Genomic DNA, 19817 nt, shown 5'->3' with positions numbered 1-19817 from the left:
TGCCTTCTACAACTTTGTTAACACTAAACTCAAAAATTCTAGATCCATCCCACTCCTTAAAGGACCAAACAACATAGACCATAATGATGAATCAGTCAAAGCCAACCTCTTTAACACCTTTTTCAGCTCAGTCTTTGTTAACAACAATGGCTCATGCCCAACATTTCTTAATCGCGCCACAAATAGCCTCAATGATCTTACACAAATTGATTTTACAGAAGATAATGTTAGAAAGGCATTACACAACCTAAAACCATATTTATCTATTGGACCAGATGGACTATGTGCATACTTTTTTAAAAAGCTCTCCTCCACCTTGGCTGAACCTCTGAGCATAATTTTTAATAAATCCTTCAGTACTAGCTCCCTACCCACTATGGTCACTTGCCACAGTCATCCCTATCTTCAAAAAAGGAGATCCAAGCAACATTGAAAATTACAGACCTATCTCCTTGTTTTGTGTCACCTGCAAAGTTATGGAATCAATCATAAACCAATCCATTACACTCCACCTTGAAGCTAATAACCTACTTTCCAATAAACAATTTGGTTTCAGAAAAAAATTATCCTGTAATCTACAACTCTTACACTGTAAAAACAGTTGGACCACTCAACTTGACCAAGATAATCCAATTGATGCCTTCTATATCGACTTTTGCAAAGCCTTTGACTCAGTTGTCCACAACAAACTTCTTCTGAAACTCAAATCCTACGGCATCTCTGAACTATTGGTTAACAGAATTCCTATCTAACAGACAACAAGTGGTCAAAATAGGAAGTGCCACTTCTCTTCCTGCTCCTGTTAACAGTGGTGTCCCTCAAGGTAGTGTTTTAGGACCCACACTATTCATACTATACATAAACGATCTTTGTGATGGCATCACTAGCAATTGCATTCTCTTCGCAGATGATGTAAAACTATTTAATAACACCAACAATGCTGCTACCCTTCAAAAAGACCTTGACCATGTAGCAGAATGGTCTAAAACCTGGCAACTTCAAATCTCCACCACTAAATGCTCTGTCTTACGCATTGGTAAAAAGAATCAGAATACTAAAAAATAAACTTGGAGGAATTGAACTTATTGATAACCCTTAATCTGTCAAAGACCTTGGAGTACTCATATCCAATGACCTAAGTCCTAGAGCCCACTGCAACAACATTGCCAAAAAGGCTTTAAGAGTTGTTAACCTAATCCTTCGCAGCTTCTTCTCTGGTAATTTTGAACTGCTAACAAGAGCTTACAAAACATTTGTCAGAGCAATCCTAGAATACAGCTCACTTGTATGGAACCCACATTGCATATCTGACATCAACACAATTGAGAGAGTCCAGAAATATTTCACAAGAAGAGTCCTTCATTCCTCTTCTCACAACAAAATATCTTACTCCGCCAGACTTGAAATTCTTGGTTTAGACAACTTACAACTCCGTCTTCTCTGTTCCGACTTAGTTATAGTTCATAAAATCATATACCAAAATGTCCTACCTGTTAACCACTACTTCACCTTCAGCCGCAACAACACACGAGCACGAAATCGATTTAAACCAAATGTCAACCGCTCCAAACTTGACTGCAAAAAATACGACTTCAGCAACAGAGTAATCAACGCCTGGAATGCACTACCTGATTCTGTGGTTTCTACTCCTAACCCCAAAATCTTTAACCTTAGACTATCTACAATTGATCTCTCCCCCTTTCTAAGAGGTCTGTAAGGGGCGTGCATAAGCGCACCATTATGCCTACTGTCCCTGTCCTATTGTCATATTTTGTTACTCTTTATCATTACTTATCTAATGTTTAATTTGTACAAATTATTACCCTATAATTGTTTGACAAAACAAACAAACAAACAAACAAATAAATAAATAAATAGGTTATTTTGCATACTTTGCAGGGAATAAACTCGCAGTGCTATCCTGCTTCCTTGTTTCTTGTACCTTGACAGCTACCAAGGAATGTCAGGGCTACAGATATGTAATAAAATTTGAAAATCGTCCATCAAGATTGGGTGACCAAACAATGTCCATACTCTCAAGGATATGTCATTGGCAGCCTTGTCAAGTGCACCAGACAGAAAACAAAACCATATAAACAAATTCTACTTTGTTGCAAAACTACTTTAAAGGAATCTTGCTAGTTTGAAAATACAACTCTCCCACGTCTGGAGGGAGGGAGGGAGGGAGGGAGGGAGGGAGGGAGGGAGGGAGGGAAGGAAGGAAGGAAGGAAGGAAGGAAGGAAAATGGTGGGAACAAGGAAGGAAAGAAGGAAGGAGAAATGGAGTGAAGAAGGAAGGAAGGAAGGAAGGAAGGAAGGAAGGAAGGAAGATAGCCCTTAGACTTATAGGCTGCTTTACAGTGATTTCCAGCCCTCTTTAAGCAGTTTTTCAGAGCCAGCATCTTGCCCCCAACAATCTGGGTCCTCAGAAGCAGGGGTGGTATTCAGCCAGTGCTTTCAAATCTGGTCAACCAGTAGTGCTGACTTTGGGTGGCTCTGCCCATCCACCCAGATGTAAGCCCTTTGCATTTTTGAGGCTGTGTGCATGTGCAGAACAAGGCACAGGGGAGCAAAGCGTGCATGCATGTGCTCACATTTGTGAACCGATAGAAAAGATAAGTGAATACCACCCCTGCTGGGAAGGATGGAAAGCTGAGTCAACCTTGGGGCTGGTAAGACTCGAATGGCCAAATTGTAGGCAACCGGCAGGCAGCAGAAGTAGCCTGCAGTACTGCACTCTAACCACTGCTCCACCGTGGCTCAACGTTATTCAACATTGGTGTGTTCAGTGATTGCTTTCTTGGACTAAAGAAAGAAGGAAAGCATAATCACTATTACATAAAGAGTTTCAGATGCTTCATGGAGGATCCACAAGCCCAGGGGTAGGCAAAGTTGGCTCTTCTATGACTTGTAGACTTCAATCCCCAGAATTCCTGAGTTAGCATGATTGGCTCAGGAATTCTGGAAATTGAAGTCCACAAGTCATAGAAGAGCCAACTTTGTCTACCTCCGCACTAGCCTGCCCTAATTTTAATAACATTTGGATTTAAAACTTCAAAGCTCTTTTCCCTGGAAAGTTTTGTCAATATAAGCCAGCAGTGTGTAGCACCAGTCAGAAAAGCCAATACAGTCCTTGGTTGTATCAAAATCACATGAATTATTAATACCACCTCACAAAGCCTTTGTAGGACCCCCTCTGGAACACTGCATCCAGTTTTGGTCACCACATTGCAAAAAAAAAGATGTTGAGACTTTGAAAAAAAAGTGCAAAGAAGAGCAACTGAGATGATTAAAGGCCTGAAGGCTAAAACATGAGAAACGGTTGCAGGAATTTGGGTTTGATCAGTCTAGAGAAAAGAAGGACTAGGCGGGACGTGGTAGCAGTATTCAAGTATTTGAGGGGCTGCTACAAAGAAGAGGGGGGGGGTCAATTTATTTTCCAAAGCACCAGCATTCAAAACAATGGATGGAAACTAATCATCACTGGAGGTTTTTAAGAAGAAACTAGACAGCCACGTATCTGAAATCATATAGGTTCCCCTGCTCGAGCAGGGGGCTGGACTAGAAGACCTCCAAGGTCCCTTCCAGTCTATTCATTCATTCCTAATCAAGGAGAGAAGCAACCTAGAAGAAATTGCCAGAGAACAATCAACCAGTGGAAGAGAAGTTGTCTTTAGAAGTTGTGGATGCTCCATCACTGGAGGCTTCGAAGAAGAGAATGTACAGCAATTGGTATGAAATGGTGCAGGGTCTCCTGAGTTGGACGAGATGACCTCCAAGGTCTCTTCCAGCTCTATTCTGTTCCAATTTCCTGTGTGCAATAGAGGATTTTACTCTTTCTTCCCACTGGCAGCCGGGGAAGCTATGAATTTTGGCCTTTCCAACCCCTTGTGCCAAAACTACTGCAGCCTACAGTAGTTTTGAAGCGCTCTGCAGCACAAATGTGGGGCTTCAGTTTTGATTTGTTGTGTTGACTTAAGGAGACACACAGGAAAAGTGAGGAAGTATTGCCATAGAAACGGGAACAGGCACAAATGTGCTTCTGTGTGCAGCATGAACCGTTACATAATGACACTATTTCAAGGCAGATGAAATGCAAACCCAAGACCTTGGCATCTCTCTAAAACTGAAATCAGACAAGTACAGAATAACAGAGACGGAAGGGACCTTGGAGGTCTTCTAGTCCAACCCCCTGCCTAGGCAGGAAACCCTACACCACTTCAGACAAAAGGTTATCCAACCGCTTCTTAAAAGCTTCCCCATTTTGGAGCATTTACAACTTCTGGAGGCAACTTCTGTTCCACTGATTAATTGTTCTAACTGTCAGGAAATTTCTCCTATTTCTAGCTTAGATTTAAGGAAGTTTTAGAATAAGGGTGACCAACTTTGGCAGGTTTTTAAGGTTCATGGCCTTCAACTCCCTAGCATTCCCATGGCATGATGGGCACCCTTAGTTTAGGCTTAGCTCTGGTGGGCATAGAAAATATTTAGCAATGGGTTTAGTTCAGAAGTGAGCAGCAATTTAGAGCAGGGATCTCGAACTTTGGCAACTTTTAAGACTTGTGGACTTCAAATCCCAGAATTCCTCAGCCAGACATGAATGATAGAGTTGGAAGAGGCCAGAAGGGTCATCTAAGTCAGGGGTCTCCAACTTTGGCAACCTTAAGACTCATGGACTTTAACTCCCAGAATTCCTCAGACAGCTCTGCTGACTTAGAAGGCGAAGGGATCGCCCTGAGATATCCTCTTCCTGATTTATCCTGTATTACTTTTGATTCCTGACAGCTTTCCTGCCACATCTTCAAACAGACAGACCTCAATGTACAATGATTCATTTAGCGACCATTTGAAGTTACAATGGCCCTTCAAAAGGGAAATGTCACTGTCAGAGCACACCCGCAATCCCAGTATCAAAGTTTGGGCCCTTGGCATAACTGGCATGTAGTTACAATGTGGTTGCAGCATCCCAGGGATCACGAGATCACCATTTGTGATCTTTCCGAAGGAGAAGCAAAATCAATGGAGGCAGCTGGATTTCCCTAAGGACTGCATGATTCGCTTAACAACCATTGCAAAACCTGAGCATGGCTCACTTAAGGACTGTATCGCTTAGTGACAGAAGTTCCGATCCCAATTATGGTCATAACTCAAGGATTTTGTGTAAAGTCTGCTTCAAGGAACACTTGATTTCTTTGTGGATTCCTTGACTTCAGTAGCATGACTTCTTTTTAACGGGATGCTTCTAACCTGTCTAGCCTGCAGTTCTGGCCCTTCCTGGTCACCTCCCATTTTCAATGTCTTTGGGACAGGGTCTCCAGCTTGGGCAAGGGGGTTGGAATAGATGACCTGCAAGGTCTCTTCCAACTCTGTTAATATGTTATGTTAAATTCCAGTTGCCTCTTGGAAAAAAGCATATTTGGGACTCCCATTCAAATGCTAACTAGTCCTGATCCTAAATTAGCTTCCAGGCACAGATAAAGTCAGGCAACCGTCTGCTACGATGTAAATATCAAAGATGGCTTTCTACACCTAATTCACCTACACCTTGCTTTCTGTTCAAAGGAGAAGAAAGTTATTAGGACTCTGTAACTGTTGGGTTGGCAATATATTGGCTGCAGGTGTTGCAGACTGCCACAAGAGGGAGCTAGAGTTTATAGCTTATTTGTCTGAGTCTCTTTGTTTCTCTCTGTCTGGCTACTCACTGTTAACGGTTACTCACTGTTATGTTAGCTCTGCAATCTCTCAATATTGTAGTTATGTATTATAGCTAAAATGTGTTTGAGGCTTGATATCTTTGCTGATTTTGACAAAGACAACTGGTAAGAAACACTATGTACTTGGTAATATGTGGATTGTTATATGTGAATTTAGACTGTTTATCTGAATACGTTATTTCTCAAAGTAAACTTTAATTCGTTAATATATCTGTGTGTGGCTGAGTAGTTATTCACAACTAATCTCAATCTAAACATTTCTGTATGTGCTCAATCTTGGTAAACAAGGTTTATTCTGATCATACTTTAATAAAAGTGCTGTTTCTTATTCTATGGAATACAGAATAACAAAGTTGGAAGGGCCTCAAAGGCCTTCTAGTCTCTCCCCCCTCCTGCTCGAGCAAAGCTAAATATTTCAGTCAGCCTCACCTTCCCCACCCCCCAGCAACTTCAGGAATAAAACGAGGTCTTTTTGCCATCTTTACATGCAGGTTGGAATTGACTTCACAGCATCCAATGGAAATCCTCGGGATCCGACATCTTTGCACTACATTAACCCCATGGGGACCAATGAATACCTTTCAGCCATCTGGGCAGTTGGGCAAATTATCCAAGACTATGACACGTAAGTGGCACACCATAATGGTACACAAGGGGTGGGATCCTGCCAGTTTAACAATCGGTTAAGGGATCGCACACTTACCACGTATGCACGCAGTTTTACGAAAACTTAATTTCTGCGTTTCTGCTGAAGAGAAACACAGCTGAGGAGCAGTAATCCACACTGCTTCACGAATCAACTAAGTAAAGTGCAGGAGTGGGCCGGCAGGCCCACCTGATCATCGGAATATCTGGTTCGCCTGAACCGGTCCTGTTGTGGTTGGCTTCAGGCCAGCTCCTCTGGCTGCTGATTTGGACTCAGAGGAGTGGGAGCCGTCTGATCACAGAAGACCCGTCTGGCTGGAAGAGGAATCAGACAGTGAACCAGAAGGAGAAAGGGATGAGGAAAGGGTTGGAGAGAAAGAGAGGGAAATGGAGCAGAAAGGGGTTGGAGAGGCAGAGAGGGAAATGGAACCAGTCAGATCTCCAACTAGAGTTTCATCTGAATCAGACGGGGAGGATTTAATAAACGATCCTATTCTCAATGTTCAGGTCAGGAGAATGCTGAGACGTCAAGAGCAGCTGCGCAAACGCAGAAACAGATTCTGGGTCACAGGTGCTAAGAATTAATGACGCTGCTGCAGTCTTGAAAAAGGGGAGGTTTGCAGATGATGGTGTGGAAGTTTATCGTTTAGTTTGAAGAAAGACTTTGATGAATTGTGGTTTCGTGTTTGTTGTGGATATCTTTGGACATTCTGACATTCAAGCTGTGAGTTAATTTGGCTGACGTACAAGCCTGTGAATGTGTGTGTTTGATTAATTATTTCATTTCTGGATGGCCTGCAGCCAGGCAGAACAGGTCCAAACTGGTAGAATACCAACCCTGGGTCACACACCAAGTGTTATATTGTAAACATCAAGTTCGGAGGGGCAAAAGGGCTGTTTTGAGCATTTTCAGAAGTGGTTTGAAAACAGAGCTCACTCAGTGGTTGTGTATCATGATTGAGATTAGGGATTTTGCACATCTGCTCCAAACAGGGAGCACTTCACTTTGAGATGTTCAAGATGGGAGAAGCCTGGAGTTTTGTTGTTTTTTGTGGATACTGGATCAGAAGATAGAAAGAAAATATTTTACGTCCTTACATCAGTGAGAATTTGTTTATTTATTTATTTATTTATTTATTTATTTATTGGATTTGTATGCCGCCCCTCTCCAGAGACTCGACAACTTTACCACAACATTGGAAGCAAGTGAATGTACCAATCAGTAATGGGCAGCCATTTGTGGCCCTACTGGAACACTCCAGTGGAGGGGATGTGTGTGCATGCACCCTTCAGCTTCTTGCATATGCGCAGATGTGCACCGTTTTGACAATTTCCGGTATTTCCTTGCTTCCGTGCATGCGCGGAAACAAGGAAATGCCAAGTGACTGAACATCAGCAGCTGACCCGACGCATCTCTCAGTGCAGCAATGGGGCGGAAGGGTGAGTTGTGGCCCAAAGCACAGCTCTGGAGGCCTGGCCCGGAAGCACGCCATTCTCCACTGAGCCCAGACCTGGATGAATCAGCTGCAGTAGCGGAGGGCGAGGGGAACAGACAGACTACCCTTCCACCAAAAGACATCCTCCCTCTGACACTTCTGCACCAGTAAGACCACCTCCATTTGCCCCCCTCCCTTGTTCTGTTCCGGACTGCGACGTCTTACCTGTGCAGAAGTGGGCGAGGAGGAGAAGGGAGGACGTCGCTTAGCGGAGGGGCGCTCTGTCTGCTCACCTCGCCCTCTGAGCAACTGCTGATATGTCCGGGTCCAGGCTAGGCAGACAGCGGTGCCGAGCCAGAGCTTGGGGGGGTGCTGTTGCTGTTGGTTGGGACGGTGAGAAAATGGATGCTGCACATGCGCAGAAGCCGAATCTTGCACAAACGTCCGTCGCACAGTAAGATTTTGGCTGGTTTCATTGCTTCTGCGTGTGCATGGCCGGCAGTGATGGAGCTGCACGCCAGCTCGATTTTTGCCGGTGAAACAGCGTTCCATGCCGTCCTGCCTCCTGCCCACCACTGGTACCAACTGAAAGCATAATACTAAAAAAGATCCTAGATTCTAAAGAATTGAAAAAAATGACAATGGAGTCATTTTCATTGGGAATATTATGAAATTTGGAACTTATTCTAAATTTGGCTCAAAAGGATAAAACAAAATATGCTGACTAGTGTTTAATCCATTAATGTGTGTATTTGTGCTATATAACACATATGTTAGTACATGGTACTCACCTGTTTTTGGGGTTGCCATGTATTAAACTACCAATGGTAGTTTATAACTGTAAAGATGTAATATGATGTTAAGAGCTTTGACCGGTTTGGTCATAAGAGGGCACCAGTACCTTTTCCCTATGGGGGGAGTTTACTTTGAGATATTCTTATCTTTTGCTACTTTGTGTTGTATATATGTAAATAATACTTTGTTAAATACTAAGTCTGTGTCTTTTACTGGCTGGACCACACAACTATACCCTTGCAATAACTCTGCTCTGTGTATGTCGACAGTTTCACCCAAGGTTGCACCGAGACATACTAATATTGGTTATGGACTCAATGGTGGCAGAATGGACTGTAGTTTGTTAATGTGTGATTTAATTTAGTCAACATTGTATTACAGTTATTATTATTTTATTATTATTTATTAGATTTGTATGCCGCTCCTCTCCGGAGACTCAGAGCAGCTCACAACAAAATACAGTACAAATCTAATGACTAAAAACAATTTAAAACCCATTAATATAAAAAACAATCATACATCCCAAACAAACCATACATAAAATGGAACGGCCCAGGGGAATCAATTTCCCCATGCCTGATGGCAGAGGTGGGTTTTAAGGAGTTTGTGAAAGGCGAGGAGGGTGGGGGCAGTCCTGATCTCTGGGGGGAATTGATTCCAGAGGGTCGGGGCCACCACAGAGAAGGCTCTTCCCCTGGGGCCCGCCAGACAACAAATAAAGTTAGTATTTGTTGTAACAGTATTAAGACGGCAATGTTCCATTCCAGTCCAGTAAGGCTTTCTTAATTGCTCATTTGGATGGAAGCAACTACAACACATGGTCTACAAAATGTAGTGTTGGAGCACATATACAGCTAACAATGAAACTTTTTCGTACCTGTTTAGGCTGGAATGGAGACATGCTAGCTCATTTGACTGTGATGAAGGAGATTTTGGCAGAGCTGCATGAAAAAGAGCTTATCTTCTCAGAGATTCATCAAGTGTGCATTATTTTATCTTTGCTTGATGACAGCCACAACACCTATGTATCATCGTTAGGAATGTTGACCAAAGATGAACTTACTTTAACTGAGGCTACTGGGCATCTGCTTGAGGAACCCAGTATGCGGAGAGACCGTTTGCTGTTAAGAGAAAACAAACCTCAGCAAGAAAAGAACTTTGTGTCTAGAAATATTTATGTGAGAAAATGCTACAATTGCAAGAAGCAAGAACATTTAGCAAAGTTTTGTTGACAGAAAGGAAAGCCTGGTGATATTTTTGTTGCTACCAGGAATGTAAAACAAACCAGGAATGTGAAATGTGGTTTGTGGGTTGTTGATAGTGGTTGACACATTGGTTAATTAATGATAATAATTTTTTTGAAAAGCTAAATGCCAGTAAGGAAAGTACAGTGGTACCTCATGATACGAACCCCCCGTGATACGAACTTTTCGAGATACGAACCCGGGGTTCAGAAATTTTTGCCTCTTCTTACGAACTTTTTTCACCTTACGAACCCGTTGCCGCTGATCGCAAAAATCCGCCCGGCTGTCACCTTCTGAAACAGCCGGGCGCTTCTCAGCCTTCTACCGAACCTGAATGCCGGCAGAGGAAGAAAAAAAAGCAGGCAACCCCTCAGTAAGGCTGCTTTCCCTGGCTGCAATGAAGAAGGGCACCCCTCGGCTTCTTTCTGCAGCAGCAGGAGGAGGCGGAGGCAGGCACGGAGGACTCCAGCTTCACAAAGCTAGAGTTGGTCCTGAATCCTTGTGTGTGCCAGCCGGGCTACTGTTCCTCCCCCACGGAGCTTCCAATGCCTGGCCGGAGAAGGCTCGTTTCTCTTGTTCACTCACTTGCTCTCCAGCCCGCTACAAGGACGCCATGGGAGAAAGTAGTGACATTGGGCTTTTTTCTCTGGGGGCTAGAAGAGACATATCCCTTCCCCCAGCGTCCAGAGTGGAAAACGCTCCCTTGGATTCAGAAACCAGAGAAATGACGCTGGGGAAAGGGAACGATCTCTAAGCCCCAAGAGAAAAGGATCCTTCCCTTTGATCTGGGCACCTTCAATCCAAGAGATCGTTTTACATTTTCTCTGAGGGTTGATAGAGTCCCTTCTCTTCCTCCAGCGTCCAGAGAATGAAAAAACGCTCTCTTGCATTGAGGATTCTCAGATTAAAAGGAAGGATTCCTTTCTCTGAGCGCTTAGACAGTTTTTTCACTTTCTCCAGCGTGCAGAGAATGGCAAACGCTCCCTTGGATTCAGAAACCAAGAGAAAAGACGCTGGGGAAAGGGAACGATCTCACTAAGCCCCAAGAGAAAAGGATCCTTCCCTTTGATCCGGGCAGATTCAATCCAAGAGATCATTTTACATTTTCTCTGAGGGATTAGAGAGTCCCTTCTCTTCCTCCAGCGTCCAGAGAATGGAAAATGCTCCCTTGGATTCAGGCTCTCCGGATCGAAGGGAAGGCTTCTTTTCTCTGGGGGCTGGGAGAGACCTCGATTCGTTCTTTCCCTCGGGAGAGAGCCCTGCAGACAGGAGGCAGCGAGGAAAGAAGACAGTGGGCCACCCTCAGAAGAAATGGCTGAGGCAAAGTCCGGAGGTGGGGTTTTTTTGGTTTTTTTAAAAATAAATTTTATTATTAAAAATGAAACATGTACATCGTTTGATACAACATATAGTACAATACAAAACATAAAATACGAGAGAAAGAAAAAATAAGGCAAACAAACAAAAACCAAACAGGTAGTAAAGATAAAAGTATCGGCGAATATACAGGAGAGTTGTATTAAAAACGAAAACTAGATCCAGTTATATTTGCTCATTACCATGATTCGAATAGTTTATCTAGAATGTTAAATGCAAGGGTTGAAATAAACGAATTGCAGAGAAATTAACAAATAATAATAAAATTCATATCCAAATATATATAAAGTCTCATGTTATTATATTAGATAAAAAGTTGCTTTATACCAGATTTGTTACAGTTCAAGTTTATATCTGACATTTCAATCTTGTAGCCTGTTGTTCTCGCTCTTGCTTCCTAACCAGTTATAAAAAGGGTCCCAACAATTATTGAACGTAGCCAATGATTCGTTTCTAACTAATATAGTCAGTTTCGACATTTCTGCGCAGTATATTATTTTTTTAATTATTGCTTCATTTGGGGGTAGCTCATCATTTTTCCACCACTGCGCATAAGTTAGTCTTGCTGCCGTTGTTAAGTGAATAATTAAATGTACTTGGGGTTTCGATAGATTTTGTCTGATTATGCCCAATAAAAAGCATTCAGGAGTTTTGTCTAGTGATAGATTTAGTATTTCATCAATCCAAATTCCAATTTTGTTCCAGTATAATTTAGCTTTTGTACATTGCCACCATAGGTGGAAATAGGTGCCCAATTCTTGTTGACATTTCCAACAATTTGGTGAGAGTTTATTATTTAATTTGGTTAGCTTAATTGGGGTAATATGCCATCGGTAAAACATTTTGACTAAATTTTCTTTATAGGATGTGGCAATAGTCAGTTTATAGTTCCTACTCCAGAGTATTTGCCATTCCTCCTCTTTAATCTCATTTTTGAGGTCCAGATTCCATTTTTTGACATTAATTTTTGTGCTAAAATTGTCCAGTTCATTGTAGTTTAAGGAACAGTAAAAATTTTTGATTAGCTGATCTTGGGGGCCTGTACATAGCTTATCTAGCAGGGCATTTTTTCTTATCCCGGTTTTATTTTTATCTTTGTTAAATTTAGTTTGAATCTGTAGGTATTCCCACCATTCCACTTTTTGACCAAGATTTTCTAGTTCTAGCCTTGTTCTAATTGCCCTGTTTGAATTTAGAATATCTTTATATCTTATTATATTGTTTCTTTTGTGGAAATTGGGATGAACATAGGCTTCTAATGGGGCATACCAGATGGGAATTCCTTTATAAAGTTTAGGTTTAATTTTTTTCCAAGTGTAAATAAGCGATTTCCTAATCATGTGATTGGAGAAATATTTATGGGTTGTCAGCTTTTCATCCCAGAGATAGTAGTGCCATCCTAAGTGGAGGTCGTGGCCTTCTAAGTTAAGAAGTCTGGTATTTGTTAGGCTCATCCAGTCTCTCGTCCATGATAGGGATGCAGCAATATAGTAATCCTTCCAAATTGGGAGAGCCAGTCCTCCTTCTTCTTTCTTTTCTTGTAGATATTTTAATCGAATTCGGGGACGTTTATTTTGCCAGATGAAATTGTTAGTTATTTTATTCAAATTATTGAAAAATTCCTGTTTCAATTGTATTGGGATTGTTTGAAATAGAAACAAAATTTTGGGCAGAGTATTTAACTTTATGGCCGCAATCCTCCCAAGTAAGGAAAGTTGTAAATTTCTCCATTTCAACAAGTCAGCTTGTATTTTGTCTATTAAAATATCATAATTGTTTGATTTTAAGCTGGACACTCTGTTTGTCAAATTAATGCCGAGATATTTAATTTTTGTAACTATTTGAATATCAAGTTTAGCTGTTAAGATATCTTTCTGTGATTGTCTCATATTTTTGGTTAGAATTTGCGTTTTAGTTTTATTTATTTTGAGGCCTGCCACTGTATCGTATTCTTCCAGAACTTCTAGTAATTTGGGACCTGAATCTAAAGGATCTTCTAAGATAAATACCAGGTCGTCCGCGAAGGCTTGAAGCTTATAGGTTTCTTTCTTACATTTTAATCCCCTTATATCTTCCTTATCTCTAATAATTCTAGTTAATACTTCAAGGGTTAAGATAAACAATAAAGGGGACAGTGGACACCCTTGTCTTGTACCTTTATAAAGAGAGATTTTTGTCGATGTATCTCCATTGAGGATAATATAAGCTGATTGGACAGAGTAAATAGCTTTTATTGCATTTATAAATTTGGGGCCAAATTCCATATACTCAAGCTGTTTAATCATGAATTTCCAAGATACGTTGTCGAAAGCCTTCTGGGCATCAAGAAATATTAACGCCACTTGTTTTTCATTATGGGCTTCATAATACTCCAGCGTGTCTAACACAATTCTAATATTGTTCTTTAGCTGTCTCCCGGGAAGAAAGCCATTTTGGTCCGAATGTATAAAATAATTTAGGAATCCTTTGATTCTACTTGCTAAGATGGAGGTAAAGATTTTATAATCGGCATTTAAGAGAGAAATCGGGCGGTAATTAGTTATATCTGTATGATCTGTATCTTTTTTTGGAATTAACGCTAAATTTGCTTCTGTCCATGAAGTTGGAATTTTACCTCTGTCTAGAGCCTCATTTAACGTTTCTAACAGGGCCTTTTCCATTTCTTTGGGAAGATCTTTATAAAGTTCTATGGGGAGCCCATCCGGACCCGGGGCTTTATTGTTTTTTTGACTTTTTATTGCTTCTTTTAGTTCTGTAGCGGTGATCGGTTTATTAATTGTGTCAACGATTTCTTGTGGTACTTTGGGTAGCTTGGCCTGCTCTAGAATTTCTTGAGTTTTTAGATCATGAGTATTGTTTTGTGTAATATCGGTATACTCATAAAGTTTGCTATAAAAATCGCCAGCAATCTTTTTTTTCCTTTCCAGATCATGACATAATTCCCCGTTTTTGTTTTTAAGACAGTTTATAAGTTTCTTTTCTTTTTGTTTTCTAAGTTTATTGGCTAACCATTTGCTAGGTTTATTGGCATTTTCGAAATTATATTGGTTAGTTCTTTTTATTTGTTGTGCCAAATTTTGTTGGTCTATTAAATTTAGTTGATGCTTTATTTGTAGCATATTTTGTTTAATTTCTTTTTTGGGGAGGAATTTCTGTAATTCTTCTTCTAGGGCCCTATAGTCTTCTTCTAATTTAGCCGATTTCTGTTTTTTTAGTTTAAATTCTTTAGCCATATATGAAAGGCTATCCCTCTGATAACGGCTTTGGCTGTGTCCCAAACATTTTGGAGACTAGTGTGGTCTTTATGATTTTCTTGAAAGAAAAAGTTCATTTCAGTTTTGAATTTTTGCTTAAAATCTTCCTGGTTAAGTATAGATTTTTGAAGAGACCATCTACAGCACTGTTTAGTTCCTTTCCAAGTTACTTTGAGCGCACTGTGGTCTGAGATGTAATTAGGTTCTATCTCTATCGAATGAATTTTAGTATTGATTTCTGTTGTTGCCCAGACCATATCCAATCTTGACCAAGATTGGTGCCTGTCAGAATAGAAGGTGAATTTTTTAAGGTTGGGGTTTCTGTCTCTCCAGCTATCTTTCAATTTTAGTTCTTTAATTAATTCGAAAAAAGCTTTCGGTAGTATTCTTTTCTTTTGTTTGTTCGTTTTATCATTCTTATAATCCAATTCATTATTAATTATACCGTTAAAATCTCCTAATAAACAGATATTGTCTGTAGTATATTCTTTAATGGTATTTAGCAATCTTTTATAAAATCTTTCTTGGCCTTCATTCGGAGCGTAGATATTAATTAATGTTATTGTATCCCGTTCTATGGTTAATTCTAAGATTAGGACTCTACCCTCCCTATCTTTGTATTTCAATTTGGCTTGGATATTAGAGTTGATGTAACATATTACACCCCTCTTTTTTTCCGCAGCTAGAGACGTAAACAGATTCCCAAGTTTGTTTCTTTTCAGTAAATGTTCAAATTTATTTTTGATATGGACTTCTTGCATTGCAATGATGTCAAAATTTAATTTAGCAATTTTGTTTAAAATTTGATTTCTTTTTTTTTGGTGCATTCAATCCATTTATATTAATTGAATATAACTCAATTCCCTTGTTTGGTTTTTCTTGTGCCAAATTTAAATTATCTATACTTGGGTCTTGTTGCCCTTGTGCTTCTTGTTTCTTTTGGGTATCCTGCGTAGCCATTATTACCTAAAGTTAAGTTGTCAGTAGCCTGTGTTCCTTCCGAACTGATTGGGATCTGGTCTATAGGTTGTACACTGGTTAATGGGGGATTCCTTGTTCCTTTACTATCTTGTATCTCGGATGTCCGTTCAGTGGGAAAGTTTTTTTCAAAGAATTCTTCTGCTTTTTTGACTGAATCAATTTTCAGCTTTTTGTCTTGCCAGGTCACGAGCATACCCTCTGGGACAAGCCATCTAAAGTTTATGTTGTGCCTGGTCAATTTGGCTGACAAAAAGGTGTATGGCCTACGTAAATCTCTAACGTGTTTTGGGACTTGTTTTAGAATTACCAATTGTCTCCCCTTGTAATCTATGGGGTCTTCCCGTGCTCTATGAAGAATTTCGTCCCTAACTGATTTTTTAACAAACTTGATGTGAACTTCCTTTGGGAGGTTATGGCGTCTGGCGTAATTAGTATTTATTCAATAGACTTCATCAATTTCATTTAGCATTGTGTCCTTTTCAATGCCCAGAGCCTTTGAAAGAATATCGGCCATAATGTCTGGTAGATCTTCACTTTTCTCCTCCCTAAGATTTTGGAATCTAAGGTATTGATTAGCTTTTTCGCTCTCTAATTGAATTACTGTACTTTCTAATTCTTTATTGGCATGAACTAATTTTTCTGTCAGGTCTTCCATTTGTTTATGATCCTGATCAATTCTATCTTCTAAGTCCTGAATTTTTTGTTCATGTTTAATCATCTGCTGTTGGAAGGCCTCATGCCTTTTATCCATGTTTTGCATCCTTTCTTTTAACTCAGATGTATCGTTCCTCACCTCGCCTATTTCTTTTTTTATGTCTTCATGATTCTTGAGCATTAACTCCTGCATTTGGAGCAGCGTAGTTTGGAGGTCTTTATAGGAATTAGACCTTTCTTTGGGTAACATATCTTCCAAAGATCTCTGGGTAGAAGGATTCGGTATGGCTGAGGTAGAATGATTAATTGATTTCTTCCCAGATCCCAGTCTGGACAGATTAGAGAGGCTTGTCATTTTTGCGATGGTCCACCAGCTAGCCCACTTATACAATTGTCTAATGGTCCGATCCAGAATTTAATATAAGTAGAGTATATTGTTGGTCTTTTAGATGTTATAAAGACAAAAAAGCAGTTCAAGTTATATCTATTGAAAAACCTTAGAACAAATAGCAAGAGGAGATAGTAAATAGCTAAAGGGAATAGAAAGAGAGATGGGAAGTAAGAAAGTAGTGGGGTAAATTAGTTTCAGTTATTTTGTATAAATATAAGGTTTAAAGGTAATTCCTCCCTCTAGTGAAAAGGAAGAAAAAAAAAGAAAAAGAAAAAGAAAAGGAACAGGTTCTAGCAGATTTTATGTTAATTAATTATATATATTGTATTAATTGAGTATATATAGATTACAAAGAGGGTATTGCCTTGTCTTATCTGTAGTTAACTTCTAAAGAGAGTTGTCACTTACTAAAGACCAATAGATAATTAATAAAAACAGAATAATACATATAAACTAAATCAAATTAGTACAGTGAGTAAATCTTATCTAATATTTCTATTGTTAAACTATAGTAACCTTATAATTAATAGTTAATATTCAAGAGGAAAATTCTCTTAAAAAGTTGGTAATGTAGTCAAATAGCCTATAAGACAATGGATAAGTTAGTAGATTCCTAGCAAAATATTCTATACAAGTGGGAAATGAATATCAGTTGATATATACAATTGATTAGTTAGTTAATACAATTGGTAGCAGTTGATATCCTGTTATAGTAAATAGTAAGGTCAATAAATTCATTAAGGTAAATTCATTAAATTTAGATTAATTAATATACTGAGTATTTTAATATGAATTATGAAATTATAAGTTATAAAAAATCAGATATTGTACGGTAGAAAAACCTTGTGTGAATTATCAAATGTAAATAGGAATATAGCAAGACTTTGGAGCAAGAAAATTGCTTATTATATATTTAAATAGAATATCAAACCCTTCTGAGTCCTCCAAATCTAGCTTGTAAAGTTCAGGTAGGATTTCAGTGATACTGCAAGTTGTTGGTTATTGGTTAGGTTGGTAAGTAGTTTACTGAATATGATCGATATTAACGTGATCGCTCCGAAGGTCTTCTGTCACAGATGTAATATAGGGTTACTTCCAATCCTGAAGCTTCACAAAGTCTGTCTAGATTGTGTGGGGAATTATGAAGCAAATCCTTTCCTTGCTGCCAGTTTACCAGAGTGTAGAATAAGACCAGACTGTGACTCGGCCACAAAACGGGAGATCAAAAGAAGAAACAGGAAGCAGGAAATGCATGAATCACGCTGTTAAATCGCTGTTAAATCGGAGCCTCTAAATGAGCTTCAGAAATAAAGGAAGACAAAGCGGGAGCACTTCTAAGAAGGTAAAAATTCCCTCTGGGACGTCAGATCTTCATACTGTATTGTAGAAACTTCGAATGGTGTTAGTAGATGAAATAGACTGTTGGAAATTGTTACGACTCGAAAAGCTAGATCGCCGCCAGCCGGAAAGAGGAAGATGTCAGTTCCTCCCTCTCCTTCTCTGGTCAGAGCTGTTTGCTTTTCGAGCTCAAAAGACGCTGCCCAAAAGAGGGGGGGGAAAAAACTCTCTAGTTGTAAATCTCCAGTACGATCTTGGTCTGGTATGTTAATACTCAACTCCGCCATCTCGTTCGCCTCCGCTGGTCACCGTTTAATTGTATCCAGCTGGGAGCTCTCTAGGCCGCCATGTTGCTCCTAGCTTACAGGCACTCAATCGTGAAGGGGATTGATCGCTCCGTTGATCGGGCTGCCGCCTCAGGATCAAACTAGCGTCACCCCCAATCCGTCAGACCCCTGACCGCAGGGTCTGTGGCCCTCAAGGGACCAAAGAGAACCTATAAAAACGGAGGTGTATGACGGAGCACAACTCCACACCGTCCGTTCAGCTCCTCCGCTGGCTCCGCCCCCATCTGCTCCAAACAGGGAGCACTTCACTTTGAGATGTTCAAGATGGGAGAAGCCTGGAGTTTTGTTGTTTTTTGTGGATACTGGATCAGAAGATAGAAAGAAAATATTTTACGTCCTTACATCAGTGAGAATTTGTTTACCACAACATTGGAAGCAAGTGAATGTACCAATCAGTAATGGGCAGCCATTTGTGGCCCTACTGGAACACTCCAGTGGAGGGGATGTGTGTGCATGCACCCTTCAGCTTCTTGCATATGCTCAGATGTGCACCGTTTTGGCAATTTCCGGTATTTCCTTGCTTCCGTGCATGCGCGGAAACAAGGAAATGCCAAGTGACTGAACATCAGCAGCTGACCCGACGCATCTCTCAGTGCAGCAATGGGGCGGAAGGGTGAGTTGTGGCCCAAAGCACAGCTCTGGAGGCCTGGCCCGGAAGCACACCATTCTCCACTGAGCCCAGACCTGGATGAATCAGCTGCAGCAGCGGAGGGCGAGGGGAACAGACAGACTGCCCTTCCACCAAAAGACATCCTCCCTCTGACACTTCTGCACCAGTAAGACCACCTCCATTTGCCCCCCTCCCTTGTTCTGTTCCGGACTGCGACGTCTTACCTGTGCAGAAGTGGGCGAGGAGGAGAAGGGAGGACGTCGCTTAGCGGAGGGGCGCTCTGTCTGCTCACCTCGCCCTCTGAGCAACTGCTGATATGTCCGGGTCCAGGCTAGGCAGACAGCGGTGCCGAGCCAGAGCTTGGGGGGGTGCTGTTGCTGTTGGTTGGGACGGCGAGAAAATGGATGCTGCACATGCGCAGAAGCCGAATCTTGCATGAACGTCCGTCGCACAGTAAGATTTTGGCTGGTTTCATTGCTTCTGCGTGTGCATGGCCGGCAGTGATGGAGCTGCACGCCAGCTCGATTTTTGCCGGTGAAACAGCGTTCCATGCCGTCCCTTCTTTTCCTCCAGCGTCCAGAGAATGAAAAAACGCTCTCTTGCATTGGGGATTCTCAGATTAAAAGGAAGGATTCCTTTCTCTGAGCGCTTAGACAGTTTTTTCACTTCATCCAGCGTGCAGAGAATGGCAAACGCTCCCTTGGATTCAGAAACCAGAGAAATGATGCTGGGGAAAGGGAATGATCTCTAAGCCCCAAGAGAAAAGGATCCTTCCCTTTGATCCGGGCACCTTCAATCCAAGAGATCGTTTTACATTTTCTCTGAGGGTTGAGAGAGTCCCTTCTCTTCCTCCAGCGTCCAGAGAGTGGAAAACGCTCTCTTGCATTGGGGATTCTCAGATTAAAAGGAAGGATTCCTTTCTCTGAGCGCTTAGACAGTTTTTTCACTTCCTCCAGCGTGCAGAGAATGGCAAACGCTCCCTTGGATTCAGAAACCAGAGAAATGATGCTGGGGAAAGGGAATGATCTCTA

General features: G+C 40.9%; 1 protein-coding gene across 2 annotated transcripts in view; it reads left to right on the top strand.

Annotated features, from left to right (window-relative positions):
• Positions 1-19817, top strand: part of CPNE2 (copine 2) — a 267144-nt gene that overhangs the window by 210297 nt on the left and 37030 nt on the right. For both annotated transcript variants that reach the window (XM_070760761.1, XM_070760762.1), the window contains one exon: positions 6206-6339. In XM_070760761.1, the coding sequence (XP_070616862.1) occupies positions 6206-6339 (134 nt within the window). The remainder of the gene's footprint in view (positions 1-6205; positions 6340-19817) is intronic.

Source organism: Erythrolamprus reginae, chromosome 9, assembly GCF_031021105.1.
Source record: "Erythrolamprus reginae isolate rEryReg1 chromosome 9, rEryReg1.hap1, whole genome shotgun sequence".
Classification (NCBI taxonomy): domain Eukaryota; kingdom Metazoa; phylum Chordata; class Lepidosauria; order Squamata; family Dipsadidae; genus Erythrolamprus; species Erythrolamprus reginae.
This window is presented reverse-complemented; position numbering and strand designations above follow the sequence as displayed.